The following is an 18,360-nucleotide window of genomic DNA, read 5'->3' as shown; positions in this document are numbered from 1 at the left end:
GCGTTACTCCAAAAGCTGCGACACACAACAGACAGCTCAAACGTGCTCCTGTCTCAGGTTTTACTCATGTTTTCCATCCTGCTCCCACGTTTCCTCTGATGCTTAGACCAGAAATATAAACACAATAAAAGTCTTTTTTTCTGTATTTTAAGTTGAAGGAAACTTTAAGTTTGACAACAATTAGATAATGAAGATTTTCGAAGAGTTTTTAGTTTGGAAGCTTCAAACAAACAAATATTTTTTGTTTGTTTGTCACGCTGATAAATAATGACTTAAAATCAGTTCAGTAATAAATAACCTCAGGAACGTTGTTGAGGGTGAGGACGAGGTGGTCTGCTGACCTGACGATGAAGTCGGAGTGCGCCTCGGTCATGATGTGTTTCTCGGAGCGGATGTGCTCCTGTTGTCTCGTGTCGACGATGTGACGTTTCTTCAGGATCTTCATTGCGAACGTTTTCGCCTCCTCGCTCTTCAGCTGCACCTGAAGAAAAACAGTTTTTATTCTCCACTTTCACCTCAGGAAACTTTTTCTATACATTTATCATCTTGCTCCACTGTGTCGAGAAACCCTTAAAATGCTGATCAGTAAAGATCTGACGTGTCACAAAGTTCAGGATTAAAAAAGCTCACACACACACACACACACACACACACACTGTGGTGTTAACAGAACATTACACAATCCTCTATTTCTGGACTCTCTCCACGTTATGATAACATGAGCTGTGACATATCGGAGAGATCAGACCTCCCTCATGTTTTAGACCTGGAGAGTCTGGTCCTCACTTTCCAACCCATGTTCAAAAACCAGTTTCACTGTGGGTAGAGACCAGTTTCACTGTGGGTAGAGACTAGTTTGAGACCAGTTTGACACGGTCCAGCAGGAGACCTGGTTCTGGGCTCTACTCCGACCCTGCACATGATGGAAAATATGTGAGTGACGATGAGGCGTGTTTATGGTGACAGGCAGGCTGAAGGTCAGGGCTCAGCTTTTTCCTCGGAGCACAGTTACACCATGACGCACCTCCTAAAAATATCTGAGCGGGATGATGGGAGACCCTGAGCGGGAATCCTTCCTGTTTTTGGGCAGACTCTCTTGTAGGGTTTCCCCTTTGACCTCCAGTACCCCCGACCCCCCCCGTCCTGCTGCTCAGAAACATGACGCCCTGTGTTGCAACGCACCACCTGCTGCGCCCTCCCTTTATTTTCCACTCAGAGCTTCCAGAGTCCACCCTATGTTTATCACTGAGTTTCTGCTGCTGCAGGTCAGTAACAGTCCCTTGGAACCACCCAGGACCTGGGACAGTTCTGTTCAGTCTGGGGTTTGGAGCCCAGTGTGGCAAGACTCTGAATCACATGATAACTGGTTTCCAGTTACCAGCACTGATACTTTGCTGGAAGGTTACTCCACTTCAGGGTACATTACACTGACTTCCATTCATTTCCTGGAGACCTAAACCAGGACTCAGAGTCCCCCCCACACCCAGGATCAACACCAGCCACACAAACCACATTTCTCAGCTTTAAGAATGTGCCCACTACAGGAATTTAACCTGGTCTCACTCTAATGAGAAACTGCTTTTCTGACACTGGTTGCCACTGGTGTCAAAACAAAAGAAACTGGTCTAATTTTAAATTGGTCTTAAACTGATGTCAAACTAACCTGAAGCTGGTCTGGAACCAGTTTTGAACTGGCTTGACCAGTCCGACGGAAGACGGAATTGGCCAAAAACTGGTCTCAACTGAACCTGACACTGGACTAAAAAAAAAATGTAAAAAATCGGACTGGTCTCGAAGTCTTTTGGAATCTGTTTCAAACTGGTGTGAAACTAACCTGAAGCTGGTGTGAAACTGGTCTCAGATGACCCTGGAAAAGACCTTTTTTAAAAGTTTATTAAGAAGTTGCAGCTGAGAGTATCCTGCACAGTTTTCAGGGTTTGAGTCTGCACCACATCAAAACGACACCACTCATGTGACCCGACAATGTGCAGTGTGAACGAATCGTACCAGCTCCACACGCCCGAAGCCGCCGACTCCCACAGTGTCGATGATGTTGAAGTCGTTCAGCTTCAGGCTGGAGAAGAAGGCGTTCTCCGCCTCGTATCTGGAAACAAAAAAAGAGAACTGCGTTAAACATTCGTGGAACCAGTTTGCACTGACATTTAGATTTAGCAGCAGAGCAGGTGCAGGTTTGGAATCTCAACTGGAAACCCGGACCCTGTCCCACCTGCAGCATTTGACCACACGGAAGAACGGGAACTTCTTGGAGGTTTGGATGGAGAAGGAGGTGATGGGGAAGGAGGATGAGGAGGTGGTGGGAGCTGGGAGGCTGGTGAGCCGCTCTCTCTGGAGCCTCACTGTGACGGGAAGCAAGTCCCTCATCTCTGAAGTGTTTTTAATCACAAATACGGGACCAGACGAATCCAAAAAACTAGCCTCTGCTCTTTCTGGCGGAGAGCATCAGTCGTCTTTGGTCCACCTCAGAATAAACTGAGAAACGTTGGGAAATGTCAGCCCAGGAATGTCACTGTGTGCAGTCTGCTCTCGGATCAACTGGATTCACAGTCTTTGGTTTTAAACAACATCAACTGAAATTTGTGTTTCTCACAACCCAAAACACAAAAACCTTTGACTGATTTGTGTCCTCAGGAGAAGGTCCGGCACAGCGTCCGTAAGAGAGCCGTCTCAAAGGAGGAGCAGCACCTCCAGTTCACATAGTGAAAGCAGGGCTGGAGTCGGCGGCGGTGCAGGATTCTGGTGCGGTGGTGCCGGCGGTGCGGTGAGGTTGCCAGATCCTCCAGCTCTTTGTGCATTAAGGTTACAATTGAGGCTGACCTTGAGTCGAGCGGGACGCATCAGAATCCAAAGTACGGCGTCGTCACAAAGAAAGAAACACACAACTTCATTGTTTGGACGGCTCTAGATCCAAGACCCTTTTTAAAAACCAGCTCAGCGTCCAGACTGCGGCTCTGAGGAGGCGTGACTTGGATAAAGTCCAGCTGAGCAGCTCAAACTCAAGCTGGGACTGAGGGAAGTCTCTGAAAGTTTGTCCCTTTTACCGCAGCAGTGTCACGTCTGAGCCCGGCAGGGTGTAGTGCCGACCTGAGGATGAGGAGCTGCTGCTGGTATTTTTAGCACGTGGAAACACAGCCCAGTGACGGACACACAGACAGGAGGCTGTGGGACAAACTGTCCTGACCTCAAAACCACTAAGGACTGTGTGTATTACTGTGTGTGTGTGTTACTGCATGTGTGTGTGTGTTTGTTACTGTGTGTGTTACTGTGTTTGCGCGGTGGAGTCATATTGCTGCAGAAACAGTAGCTGCTGTTTGTCGGTGTCAGGACGCACCAACACATGAATCGTCTAAATATAGTTTGTGTTAGTGAGAAAGAGATTAGATGTGTCTGCAGGGTTCAGGTCCAGAGGCCGTGAAGAAAGAGCTCAATTCTTCTTCTACACTGATGTTACAGTCACCTGCCCAGAGGGACCGGTTCTCCTCAGAAGTGGAGATAAACCAGTGAGTGCCAGTACCAGTCAGTGTTCCAGTCTGGTCACTGTGCTGTGTGGGGTCCACCCTGACCCTGGAGCTGAGACACAGAAGACGAAAGTGTCTGAGCAGAGCAGGAAAACCAGAACGGGCTGAAGAACATCGATGTTCCCATGATCCACTGAGGCCAGAATGAACAGAAGCAGAAAAACCTCAGGTCCAAGCTGACGTGACGTTTGAGCATCATTTAATAAAGAAAGCTGATGTGATTTGGGGCATTTTGAACTGGAAGTGGAGCTTTTCTGTTTCTTATTTGTTCAGTTCAGGACAGGAGGGAACCTCCAGGTGGAAGGTCCCAACACTTTCAGGCACATCTGTGTATAAAACCTTCTCCTAAACTGTAAAACTGAAACTACAGATTCATGAGGTGTTTTTATAGATTCACATCCAGAAGGAACCGATGAGCCTGGAGTCAGAAAGTGAAGCGACCCTTTAATAAATAAAGGAAACAAATGAATCTCTTGGAAGATGAGCACGGACAGAAACACGTGACGTGACGGTTTGAGCAGCGGTGGATCTCGGGCCTCACTGTGACCTGCAGCTGCCTCGCTATCATTAGCTGTTCTTACATAAACAGCAGCGAGGCTCCTGTTACAGCTGTAAACATCCACACAGCTTAAAGGAGCAGACCGCCACTGTAAGACAAAAATCTGCTGCTTCAACCTTCAACTTTTACTGAAGACATGAACTAAAAAGAGTCAAAGTCTAAAACTGCCAAACCAAAGATTAACCTGTGTTAAACCAGGTGACCAGGTGTGTTTCATACATGCACATTAAACCTACTTGGCCTTGGCTTCTGCGTCCTCGTAGCCTTTGTTGGAAACGTCGTCCAGTCCACCAATCAGGTGCTTGAATGAGCTGAGGAGGAAAGATACAGCAGCCAATCAGCGTACGGGATACAACTTACATTGTTTACATTTGTTTTAAATCTAAATATTCTCTGTAAATCCAGACTGCAGGTTTTTACATTCAGCCCCACTTTCATTTGATTTCACTAAGGGTGAAAAACAAACCACCAATTTACTACCTTTCTGATGCACAGTGATGCATCATGGGACGTGTGTGCATGCTGGTGCTATTGATTCTACAAACATGTCCGAAGAAGCAGAAGTAGTATGAAGGATTATGTAGTAAATATGTGTGTACAGTGTGTACAGTACAGTGTGCAGGTGTTGTAGTTAGTTAACAGGACCAGCAGGGGGCAGTGAGCAGCTGTAGATAATCAGCAGGTGTGTTTCAAATAAAATGAGTTTTACTTCATGTCCTGTGTTTTCTAATGAAACATAAACGTGTGTGTGTGTCTGTGTGTGTGTGTTACTCTCGGTCGATGACCAGGCAGGTGACGGCCTCTGCAGCAATGACGTTAGCTGTTCTCACATCCTCTCTGTGGACGGACACACGGACACACACACACACACACACACACACACACACACACACACACACACACACACACACACACACACACACACACACACACACACAGCAGTTTTTAGGGTTCCTTCAATATCACAGTGGTCCAGTGACAGTTTCCTGTGCATCCATGGGTTCACTGCAAACTGCTGCTGATCAGTTAATTCTCCTAAAGCATTATGGGAACTGTGGTTTCAAAACTTAGAGCACCATTGTCCCCCCATCAGAAATACGACAAAGAATCATCATATTTGTCTGTGGTGTTTTGTGTGAGTTTGAGACTACATGTGCACAGAAACTACACCGGACTTTTAACGGTTCTAGACTACAATAAATTTATTCCTCTTGAGGTTTGTGTGAGAGGCAGATCATATTATGAGCTTCCACACAGAAAATGAAAATATTTGGTGTATGACCAAGAAAACAACACATTCATGCTACAAAGTCTGAGGAGTGAGCTGAAAATGATATGTAATCACATAAACTGTGCAGGTGTGACACAGACGAGCTGTCCATCAAACCGTGCTAACCTGCCATTCAATACGTCAGGGGTATTTGAGGGCATTTACCAGGACGGGGTTTCAAAGTCAAGAAGGTCAAGGTTCAGGTCTAGAGGTCAAAGGTTGAGAAGTTAAGGGCTTTGGTCTCAGGGTCATAGGTCACGTCTCGATGCTCTTACCCCTGTAGTGCTCTCTCTCCAAACCAGTCTCCCCTCCCGAGCTCTCTGAGGAATATCGGCTCCTGATTGGCTGAGTCCTCCTGGGTCACGTTCACCTGACGGGAAGTGGGATTAACAACGATCAGCAGCCAATCAGGATGAGTCGGCAGATCAAGACGACGATCAATGAACGAAAATGAAAAGTGTGTGTGTGTTACCATTCCCTTGCTGATGATGAAGAAGGTGTCTCCTCTGGCGCCCTGTCTGATGATGTACTCGCCACCTTTATAATGAGTCTGGACACAGAATCCGCATTTGATTGGTCCATTTACAGAGTGAGTCCACCACAGAAGAAGACAACCAGGAGTCATGATAAGTCACCACAGGCTCTGTCTGTGTAGCTCTGTGGCTTCATCCATAACAATAATAACTGATGATCTGTAAAGTATCTACAGACGTCACATACAGGGAGTGAAAGCATCTGAACTGTGGAGCAGAAGAAGTGGAACCTTACAAACATCAAAACATTTCATCAAAACACTAAAGATCAGGTCCGAACGTTTAATCTACAGTTTTCAGTGTTTAGCTCAGACAGATTTAAATCAGATGTGGTCGGACCAGCCAACACCAAACGTTCTGTAAACGTTCCTGTGCAGTGACCATTTAACAGTCTCACCTCCTCCATGACGTCCGCCAGTTTACTGAGCGTCTCCTCCGGAAGACCCTGGAACGTGGGAACACTGTGGACACAGTTTATTTCATCACTGGCTGTTTTCTTCCACACAGTATTTATCACCGCACGTCAGTAAGAGTCTTTCCTGTTGGAGCTGGTTTGTACCTAAATAAACATTTCAGTCGATTGGTTTTCAACCTGGGGTTCAGGGCCCTCCAATGGGTCACCAAATAAACCAGAGGGGTCGTCCCAGGGTTCATGGACAGAAGACAAACACACTGATGTGTGAGTTTGTGGATATTAAAACACAGTTGATGTTTTCTGAGAAATGTGGTGCAGTTAAATGTTTCCCTCTGAGGTAATTACAACAAAGTACAAATACCTCAAACAGGTATGAAAACTAGAGTAATTAAGTAAATTATGTATTCAGTTACTTTCCACTTCTGGGTGCCCCCGATCAACAGGACTGAAACTTATGTGTGTGTGTGTGTGTGTGTGTGTGTGTGTCTTGCTCATGTGGATGTTCAGGTCTGTCACCTCTTCAGGAAGTCCATGTACTCTGCATGTTTGATGAGTCCAGTTCTCATCATGATGGTCTGGAAACACTGTCGGTCAATCGCCCACAGCTTCACGTGGATCAGAGCTGAAACAGAAGTACAGACAGTAGTACTATCAGCTTCACGTGGATCAGAGCTGAAACAGAAGTACAGACAGTAGTACTATCAGCTTCACGTGGATCAGAGCTGAAAACGTAAGCTACGACAGTAGTACTATCAGCTTCACGTGGATCAGAGCTGAAACAGAAGTACAGACAGTAGTACTATCAGCTTCACGTGGATCAGAGCTGAAACAGAAGTACAGACAGTAGTACTATCAGCTTCACGTGGATCAGAGCTGAAACAGAAGTACAGACAGTAGTACTACCAGCTTCACGTGGATCAGAGCTGAAACAGAAGTACAGACAGTAGTACTATCAGCTTCACGTGGATCAGAGCTGAAACAGAAGTACAGACAGTAGTACTATCAGCTTCACGTGGGTCAGAGCTGAAACAGAAGTACAGACAGTAGTACTACCAGCTTCACGTGGGTCAGAGCTGAAACAGAAGTACAGACAGTAGTACTATCAGCTTCACGTGGGTCAGAGCTGAAACAGAAGTACAGACAGTAGTACTATCAGCTTCACGTGGGTCAGAGCTGAAACAGAAGTACAGACAGTAGTACTATCAGCTTCACGTGGGTCAGAGCTGAAACAGAAGTACAGACAGTAGTACTATCAGCTTCACGTGGGTCAGAGCTGAAACAGAAGTACAGACAGTAGTACTATCAGCTTCACGTGGGTCAGAGCTGAAACAGAAGTACAGACAGTAGTACTATCAGCTTCACGTGGGTCAGAGCTGAAACAGAAGTACAGACAGTAGTACTATCAGCTTCACGTGGGTCAGAGCTGAAACAGAAGTACAGACAGTAGTACTATCAGCTTCACGTGGGTCAGAGCTGAAACAGAAGTACAGACAGTAGTACTATCAGCTTCACGTGGGTCAGAGCTGAAACAGAAGTACAGACAGTAGTACTATCAGCTTCACGTGGGTCAGAGCTGAAACAGAAGTACAGACAGTAGTACTATCAGCTTCACGTGGGTCAGAGCTGAAACAGAAGTACAGACAGTAGTACTATCAGCTTCACGTGGGTCAGAGCTGAAACAGAAGTACAGACAGTAGTACTATAGCTCACGGATCAGCTTCACGTGTCAGAGCTGAAACAGAAGTACAGACAGTGTACTATCAGCTTCACGTGGGTAGCAGCTGAAACAGAAGTACAGACAGTAGTACTATCAGCTTCACGGTCAGAGCTGAAACAGAAGTACGACAGTAGTACTACAGCTTCACGGGGGTCAGAGCTGAAACAGAAGTACAGACAGTAGTACTATCAGCTTCACGTGGGTCCGAGCTGAAACAGAAGTACAGACAGTGTACTATCAGCTTCACGTGGGTCAGGGCTGAAACAGAAGTACAGACAGTAGTACTATCAGCTTCACGTGGGTCAGAGCTGAAACAGAAGTACAGACAGTAGTACTATCAGCTTCACGTGGGTCAGGCTGAAACAGAAGTACGACAGTAGTACTATCAGCTTCACGTGGGTCGAGCGTGAAACAGAAGTACAGACAGTAGTACTATCAGCTTCATGTGGGTCAGAGCTGAAACAGAAGTACCGACAGTAGTACTATCAGCTTCATAAAACAGAAGTACAGACAGTAGTACTATCAGCTTCACGTGGGTCAGAGCTGAAACAGAAGTACAGACAGTAGTACTATCAGCTTCATGTGGGTCAGAGCTGAAACAGAAGTACAGACAGTAGTACTATCAGCTTCACGTGGGTCAGAGCTGAAACAGAAGTACAGACAGTAGTACTACCAGCTTCACGTGGATCAGAGCTGAAAAGAAGTACAGACAGTAGTACTATCAGCTTACGTGGATCAGAGCTGAAACAGAAGTACAGACAGTAGTATATCAGCTTCACGTGGATCAGAGCTGAAACAGAAGTACAGACAGTAGTACTACCCAGCTTCACGTGGTCAGAGCTGAAAAGAAGTACAGAAAGTAGTTACTCAGCTTCACGTGGGTCAGAGCTGAAACAGAAGTACAGACAGTAGTACTATCAGCTTCACGTGGGTCAGAGCTGAAACAGAAGTACAGACAGTAGTACTATCAGCTTCACGTGGGTCAGAGCTGAAACAGAAGTACAGACAGTAGTACTACCAGCTTCACGTGGGTCAGAGCTGAAACAGAAGTACAGACAGTAGTACTACCAGCTTCACGTGGGTCAGAGCTGAAACAGAAGTACAGACAGTAGTACTACAGCTTCACGTGGTCAGCTAACAGAGTACAGACAGTAGTACTATCAGCTTCACGTGGGTCAGAGCTGAAACAGAAGTACAGACAGTAGTACTATCAGCTTCACGTGGATCAGAGCTGAAACAGAAGTACAGACAGTAGTACTACCAGCTTCACGTGGGTCAGAGCTGAAACAGAAGTACAGACAGTAGTACTATCAGCTTCACGTGGGTCAGAGCTGAAACAGAAGTACAGACAGTAGTACTATCAGCTTCACGTGGGTCAGAGCTGAAACAGAAGTACAGACAGTAGTACTATCAGCTTCACGTGGGTCAGAGCTGAAACAGAAGTACAGACAGTAGTACTATCAGCTTCACGTGGGTCAGAGCTGAAACAGAAGTACAGACAGTAGTACTATCAGCTTCACGTGGGTCAGAGCTGAAACAGAAGTACAGACAGTAGTACTATCAGCTTCATGTGGGTCAGAGCTGAAACAGAAGTACAGACAGTAGTACTATCAGCTTCACGTGGGTCAGAGCTGAAACAGAAGTACAGACAGTAGTACTATCAGCTTCATGTGGGTTCGTATATTACACACTAGGAGTATTATTTAAACGATCGCTGCCAGGCAGGTCAGAGCTGCAGATGAGTCAGTCGTGGAAATGATGTCTGCCTGCAGCTCCTGAGGAAATAAGGAGATCTGGACGTTATTAGTGAACAGCTCTGGGTTTAACTGTAGCTGTGCACACGAGTCGGTGTGTTTAATCTGTGCACTTTATTTCTATCTCTGATCTGCATGTGAGAGATAGAGACTAGATGAAAATAAATCTGCTGTGTGTGTGTGTGTGTGTACAGTATGCCTGTGTTGTCATGGCAACAGTACACACGGCGATACATGTGTGATGTTGAAGCAGTGACAGCTGCATCCAGCTGCAGCTCACGTTAAAAACACCCTGCAGCTTTAATCGGGTGAAGTCGACTCGTGTTTTCATCAGTTTTTGAAGAAAAGCTTCATTTTTTTTATAATGAAACAGAAACAAAAGGTGAATTTGCTGCTTGGTAACACAAACAGAACCGAGGCCTTTAGCTCACCGAACACCAGGCACTTCAGAAGAGTCAAAGACAAAGACAAACACCGTCGATCAGAAACACCATGAACCTCTGCAGTTTATCACAGCAGGTGTGTGAGGGAGCAGAAATCAAACGCACCTCCAGTGTTTAATAGCGTGAGACAGTGGGGGACGAGGTGAACCTGCAGACCGTTAATGCTGCTCTTCATGTTCGGTCTCTGCATTACAATCGTCTGACCATAAAAAGCCTCCCCAGAGCCTCGAGAGATGTTTATCGTCAGCGTCCAGCTGAAGAGTCACCTGAAATGTCTTTTTAATATCGTCTTTATGAAGCCGACACCGAGGCCCACACAGGCCCACGGGGTTTTTACAGCCCAACAACCAGATTCTCATGATAACAGCAGCTGAACCACAGCAGCGATATGATTAAGGCCATCCTCAGCAGAACCCTAGAAACTACCGACTGTGGGAATTATCACTGGTGCATATGGTGCAGGGGAACCCTGACATGATGAGTCCGGATGAGTCTCAGTCGACGGAACAGTGGCCTGCAAACATTGGTAAATGTAAAGACAGGACCTCATGTGTCTTTCCTTTACAGGCTGTTAAATATCCACAGAAATGTGCTTTTTTTTCCAACATGGTATTTTGGAAAATGTCACATTAAATATTCAGATATGAAAAATATGAACAGGGAGCGACGGTGTGGCTGCAGCATGTGATGTGTTTGAGTCTCCATTTGTTCGTGTTATGGAATACTAAGCTTCAACTGTCCCCAGTTCAGTTTTGCTCTGTACTCCGAGATGCACAGGAGCCAATCAGAGAATTACTGAGACTCAATAAATCCAAAAAACCTGATGGATCTGAAGTAAGTTCTGTTCCACTTCCTGCACCATTTTCCTGCATTATATTGTAATTATGAGATCGCTGTTCTCGTAATTAGAGATCCAGATCTCTTTTCTCCGGTAATCTTATGATGTAATTATGAGATAGGGAGTCATAATTATGAAATAAGGCCTCCATTTTTTTTGCATTTCTTTTGGTGGTGGTGTGTGTGTGGTGGGGGGCTTCAGAACATTATTGATTTAGCTGTTTAGTGCCGATCAGCTTCACACTACAGGCTGTAACGGCAAACCCAAGAAAAAGGAGCTTGTGCCTGCAGACATTACCCAGGGATGAAAAACTTCTGCAAACCTCATCCAGGTTAGAAAACATTTGCCGTATAACTTTACTGTGATTATTCTTCTGACAAGTTGTCCACGAACATAACTAACGGAGAGTTATCGAAATGCTAATTAACACAGTCTGAATGTCATTTGCAGTGACTTTAGTTTATTAATGAAATATAATCGATATAACATTTCTACCTCTTTTATTGGACCGTTAATGTGCTGATCTAATGCAGATCTACAAACACCGACAGGAAACTACACTCACACGTTTGTAGTCGAGGAATTTATCAGGATGTTTCTCCATTGTGAGGATATTAAAGTGTGTGTGTGTGTGTGTGTGTGTGAAAACTGATGCTCAGATAGAGCTGGGTTACCATGGTGACAGGACACCTTTGTGTGTGTGTGTGTGTGTGTGTGTGTGTGTGTGTGTGTGTGTGTGTGTCCAAACTTTAATGAGCTCAGGTGTGTGGACACAGGATTCCCAACATAACAACAGAGGTTGGAAGTGAGCAGCTATTGTTTCACGTTTTCATTCTGCTTCATGAGTTTTTACCTTTGACAACTGCAGAGTAAAAACTATAAAAAGATCAATAAAAGGACAGAAAGAAACCAAACAAGCAGCTGCGGCAGGAGAAGCTACTGGAACAGGTGTGTTCACCGTGGAACTGAACTATGTACATTAAAGACCCACTTCAGTGAATATTTAACGTACTTGTACTTCAATATTTCCATTTTCTGCTACTTTATACTTCAACTTCACTATGTTTTAAAGGTGAATATTGTACTGTTTACTGCAGTACATGGATCTTGTCGGTATGGATACTTTCAGATTATTTACATAGAACATAGAGGACATTCTTCTAAAACACACTCTGATAAAGTCCTTAAAGTATTTTAGTCTCAGTTCTAATGCAGCACCCTGCCTGATTCTGTTCCCTCCTGGTTAGAACATGTTTAGACAAACAGCTTGAAAAAAAAGAAGGTTTTTTCACTAAATGTGGATTTTGCAGAACAAACTGCGAAACAGTGTTTAAGATGGTTCTGCCAGACAGGAAACAGCGGCTCATTGTTTCTACGTGAAAAGCAAACATCCACTGGTGTTAAAACGCAGATAAACTGCAGCAGATTGACTATAAATCACTGACCTCCACATCCCCTACAGACAGAAACTAACTACTGACTGCAATACCCGTCAGTACTGGTGAACCTACAGCAGTACCACAGAGTAATGCACAGCACTGTAGAGAGGCTGTCGCAGTACTACTGCAGTAGTATCTATTATTACTTTTTATTTCTTGTATCTGCAGCTTTATGACCTGATGTCTGTTGCTACGGAGACACCAAGTGTCTCTGTAACCACGGAAACAACAGGAGAAACTCCACAGCAGCAAATATGGTCGACTGAGTTTAATGTGTGTGTCAGGTGGGCTCTGGTCACGGACGAATGGTTTTTATTAACGTTTATTAATGAATAACTGGTTTGTGAGCATCGAACGTGCGTGTGTCTGTGTGTGTGCACTAAAGGTCAAAGGTCAGAGACTCCAGAAATAAAAGCAGCAGATGGTTTAATGTGACCCTTCATTTACATTACTCAAACCCTAACCTTAAACTAACCTACTGTAACCTTAAACTAACCCTTACCTTAAACCAACCTAACCCAAACCTTAAACTAACCCTTACCATAAACTAACCTACTGTAACTTTAAACTAACCTACTGTAACCTTAAACTAACCCAACCCAAACCTTAAACTAATCCTAACCTTAAACTAACCTAACCCAAACCTTAAACTAACCCTAACCTTAAACTAATCTAACCCTAAACTTAAACTAACCCAAAGCTTAAACTAACCTACTGTAACCTTAAACTAACCCTAACCTTAAACTAACCTGCTGTAACCTTAAACTAACCCAACCCAAACCTTAAACTAATCCTTACTTTAAACTAACCTAACCCAATCCTTAAACTAACCCAAATCATAAACTAACTCAAACCTTCACGCCTGTTTTTCTTCAGTCATTTCTTAGAAACAATAACAAACGTCCGTATTTGCATTTCACAGCGACACTGACGTTGAACAGAACTCTGGGATGGATGGACGACTCTGGGATGGATGGACGACTCTGGGATGGATGGACGACCTGCGCTCAGACTCTTTTGCCCCATTCACAGTGTTTTTCTGTCATTTTCTCACACGTCCGGTCACAATCGTCGTTGTTCAGACAATAAAAGCGGAGAATCACAGACGTCCTTCGACCACCATCTGTGGCTGTGTCACTGCCACAGTGTGACAGTTTTAAACAATCCTCCCCGACGCTAAAAATATTACAGCAGCGTGTGGAAGCTCCAGCTGCTCGCAGCGATTAAAGGGACAGATAGCAGGAGTGGATGGAGGAAATAACCATAATTATTATGCTGCTGCAATCACCAGCGGTTAATGAACGCCGTCCTCATTTTCACACACTGCATCACAAACTCTAATCACGCCAATTTTTTCCTTTTACTTTCTTTGGGCTGGACTTTACTTCTGTTGTTCGACTAAACCCTGAGACAAACAGCCTCTGACTTATCAATAATTCATCTCTATGGCAACTGGTTTGTTCCTGTTAGCTTTGAAAGCACTGCAGTCGAAGCCCTCCCTTTTTAAATCAGGCGCAGACGCCTTAAATCTGCCTAGTTTAGAAAAGAAGTGAACTTTTATGCCTCCAAACCAAACCCTGACGGAGTTGTCCCTCATTTAAGAAGCAATAAAGCTCCGTGTAGCAGCAGATCTGGTGTCAGCCAGAGTGGAGTGTTTTAGAATAAAGTGATTTTTAGAGGCCGACACTGATGCGTAAAAGCAGAGAAATAAAGCAGATAAAGGCCGGCTGGAGCTGTGTGCTAAAGTGAAGATAACGAGCAAAAAGCTTCAGCAAACGGAAACGAATCCCTTCGAACCCAACGCTGTTGCCAAGAGACACTGTTGCCAAAAACTTAGCTCATTGGCTGGACCGGATGGTGTTGCCAGGCAACCAGTGCTTAGTGAGCACTCTACCAGGAAGCCCTGACAAAAAGTTGGAGGTCTGTACACACACACACGCGCGCGCGCGCACACACACACACACACACACACACACACACACACACACACAGAGCTGTCAGAGTTGTAGTTGATCTTTTATTGGTTCAGACTGCAGTCTCGTTACTCCCACTCTTCCTGTCGACTCTTCTCACCCCCTGTACTCAGATCAGTTTCCTCAGTAGCCCAGACAACTAAAGCTGCTGCACAGTTTCTACTGGACGAAACCTCAGCGGAAGAAAAACTTCCAGCTGTTGATTCAGAGCTGCTCTGTGAAATGATTTTTCACAGGACCCTGAATTTGTGGTTCAGTAAAGCACAGTGAGGACTGGGCAGTAGGTGTTCCTCACCTGAAGACCACCTGCTTTAGTTGGAAGTCATGAAGCACGATCAGGTGACCAATGCATCAGGTGATCAGGTGACCAATTTATAGTGTTCATTTTATCACACACACACACACACACACACACACACACACACACACACACACAGTCTAACTCACTCTTGACTGTTGCCGTCCGGGTGCAGTTGTAGAGGATGGCCAACTCTCCGAACACTTTGCCTGGTCCCATCGTGCACAGCTTCATCCCCTCTTTAGTCACCTCCACCTTCCCCTCTGGGCGAGAGACAGACACAAGCAGTTGCAGAGAGAGAGAGAAACAACAAAATTAGTCAGTGTTTCAAACACAAAATCAAAAAAGTTAAAAAGATTGTGAATAAATTAAAATAAACATAAAAATTAAATGTGCAAATGTGTCCAGAGGTTTGAAGGAAAGAACCTTTTGTTATCTGTAAAACCCGAAGCTGCAGCTGTAAAAAGCCACTAGAGTCAGAGACTGGCTGGGGAACATAGTGGAGCGTTTAGCAGCTAAAGAGCCAGAGATTTACCTTTAGGAGGTGGAGACCAAACCCAGAGCTCAGACTGAGGGTGGACACAGACACTGGTCCACATTGATCAGCTGGTTGGTCTGGAAATGTGGTGTTACAATCTAATAATATTCATTTAGTATGCAGGTCACGTTATTTGTACTGTGTCAAATCGAGATCTGGATATTGGTCAGTGAAAATATGTGACAACAGAACAGAATGAGCCTTATTAACGAACACAAACACACCTGGTGGTTCTGCTCAACCTGTTCTGAAATGTACAGCTGGGTTTCATAAATGATTCAGCTCTCTGGGTTTCTGTCCTCCTCACTAATGAAAGCAGACCAGCTTTGATATGCAAAACTCCTCTTTGCTTTTTTTCCCCAACACAAAAGGCAGAAAGATGACAGGTGGCCACTCTGTGTGTGTGTGTGTGTGTGTGTGTGTGTGTTGACTGTAATCCAACACTCAAATCAAATCAATGAAAGCTGATGGACAGATGTTGTTCCTGTCAAACACACTCACACTGTGCAGACGTCTGCTCACACCTCAACTTTCACTGTTGGTTTGAACCAGATGTTTCACTGAAGTCAGATTTTTAAAGACTCCAGCGATTAAAGAGTTAAAGTTCACCTGCAGCTGGTTTGTAGCGTTTGATCAGTCAGACCTCGGGTTTAGAAATGGTCTGAAAATGAAAACTAGAAATCCCGTGTTAACTAAATTTACATGTTTACATGAAGTAACGTCAGCTGATCCACTAAATCCCTGTATCGTGTGTCACAGCGTGCACGTGATAAACTGGTGTAAGTCAGTGTTGAGAAGCCCTTCTGACCTTTCAAACGCACATTGATGAAGATGGATTTATGCAGCAGCAAAGTGGAAATGTCAGCGTGAGCAGCGTCAGGACGCCAGGCAGAACCATGACACACACTTCACAGCGAGGCTCATGTAAAACCAGCAGGAGACCCAGACTCTGTATCCCTGTTCAGATGTTCCACATGGATATAGTCAAACACCGGGCGGCCCCAGGCGCACACACACACACATTCACCACAAAAATGTTCCAATGTTAATCTGTCGCTCCACAGTGACCACTGATCAGTGGTGATTGATCGGCAGCGACTGATCTGTAGGTGTAGTTTGCCCTGGATTTGGCCTTTCAGGAAACACACACATCAGATGGGGGTGATCATTATGTTGAATGGCAAGATAAACACACACACACACACAGTATGTGCAGTTGTAATTGCAGATTGTAACGATCATTAGGTTAATAACACACACACACACACACACACACACAGTTTAACTCAGATCATTTCAGGGCTGCATCCTGTGTTGCATCATTACAGTGACACACACCAACATTACACCTCAGAGGGTCAAAGAGAGTTTCATGAAGCTGTTCATCACACGACTGACACCGACTGTCCTTCCTCTGCCTCCTCAGACCTTCACAATAGGAGAATTAAAGCACTTGGGGACACTAGAAGTTGGACTGTTGGACTGAAAATACAACAAAAGCTCAGACTAACGGACTGATGCTGAGGTCCAGGCTTGACTGGGCCTCCATGTGACGGAGTCGAGTCCGAGTTTAGAGAGACGTGGGTGATGTCTGGTGCTTTGACAGCTGCCTTCATGTTTCCCCTCAGAGACCACAGGAAACAAGTGGATCCAGAAACAAAACCATGTTTCTCAGTAGCTGAACTGGGAGCACTGGTTTAATGTGGGGTGGTAAAAATGACACAAACAGATCACAGTAAGACCTCCTCCAGCTCTGATCCCTGTCTGTGTTGCTGACGTCCAGAAGCTCTTCCAAAAATTCAATTGCATCCACTCGATGGTTTGGCGTTTTTCAGCCTCGTTAGAGCAGCTGGAGAGCGTTCAGACGGGCCGCCGGCTCAGAGGAAGGAAACAGGAAACGCAGCTAACGAAGAACAAGTCTCCGAGCAGCGATGAAGTCTTTCCAAAGCCTGTTCTCCTTCCTAATAGTGAAAACTGTCACAGGAGACCGTGAACCTTCAGAGACTCCAGCTGCTGTAAAACCTGAGGGTGACAGGATCCAGAGGTCGAACCGGACTGGACTTCGGACTCATGTGGATTCTGTTTGGACCTGCTACATGTTCTGACAGAGACACATCCTAAACAGCAGCATATGGACCAACTCAGCCGATTCATGTTGCTGCTGGTCTCTCGTATCTCTCCTTCTTTCCTTCCTTATATTTCTGGTTTCTCTTATTCCTCCTTTTTCCTTCCCTCCTTCATCCCCTTTCTCCTCCATCCTTTCTACTCCTCCTCCCCCTCTCCTTCTATTTTTACTCCTTCCTTTCATTATAATCTCATTCCAATTTTCCAAATTGTGAAAACATTTTAAAAACCAAATATGGACATCCAACAGGTTGCCATGCCAACCTGATCCACCAGAGAGCCGTGTGTGTGTGTGTGCGTGTACTGTGTTTTACATAATGAGACAAAACTGCTGCATCTGTTTCTTCCTCTAAACACAGAATTAATGAGTCACACACACACACACACACACACACACACACACACACACACACACACACACACACACACACACACACACACACACACACACACAATCTTCTTCATGGTCTGTTTTTAGGGATCACTTCCTCTTCCTGTGATAGATGTTATATTTAGCTGCCATCTGTGCCCCCTCTCCATGCACACAAATGTTTACACCTCTATCTTTGTGAGGGCCCTCCCAGACATAATGCAGACCCCCAGCCCCTTCCCCTGACCTAAAGCTGGTTCTGACCTGAGCCCTGAAACCAGGTCTGAATCCTCAAACAGGCCTTTGAACATAAGCAGACCACATAACATGTCCTCACAGTGATAGAAATGTCTTCATGGTGCAGAAAATGCTCAGGATTTCTGTCCACACACACAGAAAGACCAGGACACAGTCTGGCTGTGGATCTAATCACCCAAACATGGATCTATATTGTTTCTCACTGTGTATCTGGTGGTTTGTTTTCTCACTCAGGTCTCAAAACATTTGGTATTAAATCCAATTCAACATGTCCCTCATTGTCGTCACAACTAAC

General features: G+C 45.0%; 1 protein-coding gene across 1 annotated transcript in view; it reads right to left on the bottom strand.

The window, feature by feature from the left end:
- LOC113135820 (cGMP-dependent protein kinase 1) overlaps positions 1 to 18,360 on the bottom strand; it is a 28,023-nt gene that overhangs the window by 2,518 nt on the left and 7,145 nt on the right. The window contains 9 exon segments of the mRNA XM_074933703.1: positions 299 to 481; positions 2,008 to 2,104; positions 4,332 to 4,406; positions 4,867 to 4,932; positions 5,641 to 5,735; positions 5,838 to 5,915; positions 6,296 to 6,359; positions 6,830 to 6,935; positions 14,925 to 15,038. Coding sequence (XP_074789804.1) covers positions 299 to 481; positions 2,008 to 2,104; positions 4,332 to 4,406; positions 4,867 to 4,932; positions 5,641 to 5,735; positions 5,838 to 5,915; positions 6,296 to 6,359; positions 6,830 to 6,935; positions 14,925 to 15,038 — 878 coding nt within the window.

This window comes from Mastacembelus armatus, chromosome 19 (genome assembly GCF_900324485.2).
Source record: "Mastacembelus armatus chromosome 19, fMasArm1.2, whole genome shotgun sequence".
Classification (NCBI taxonomy): Eukaryota; Metazoa; Chordata; class Actinopteri; order Synbranchiformes; family Mastacembelidae; genus Mastacembelus; species Mastacembelus armatus.
The sequence above is the reverse complement of the archived record's forward strand: the minus strand, read 5'-3'. Positions and strand labels throughout refer to the sequence as shown.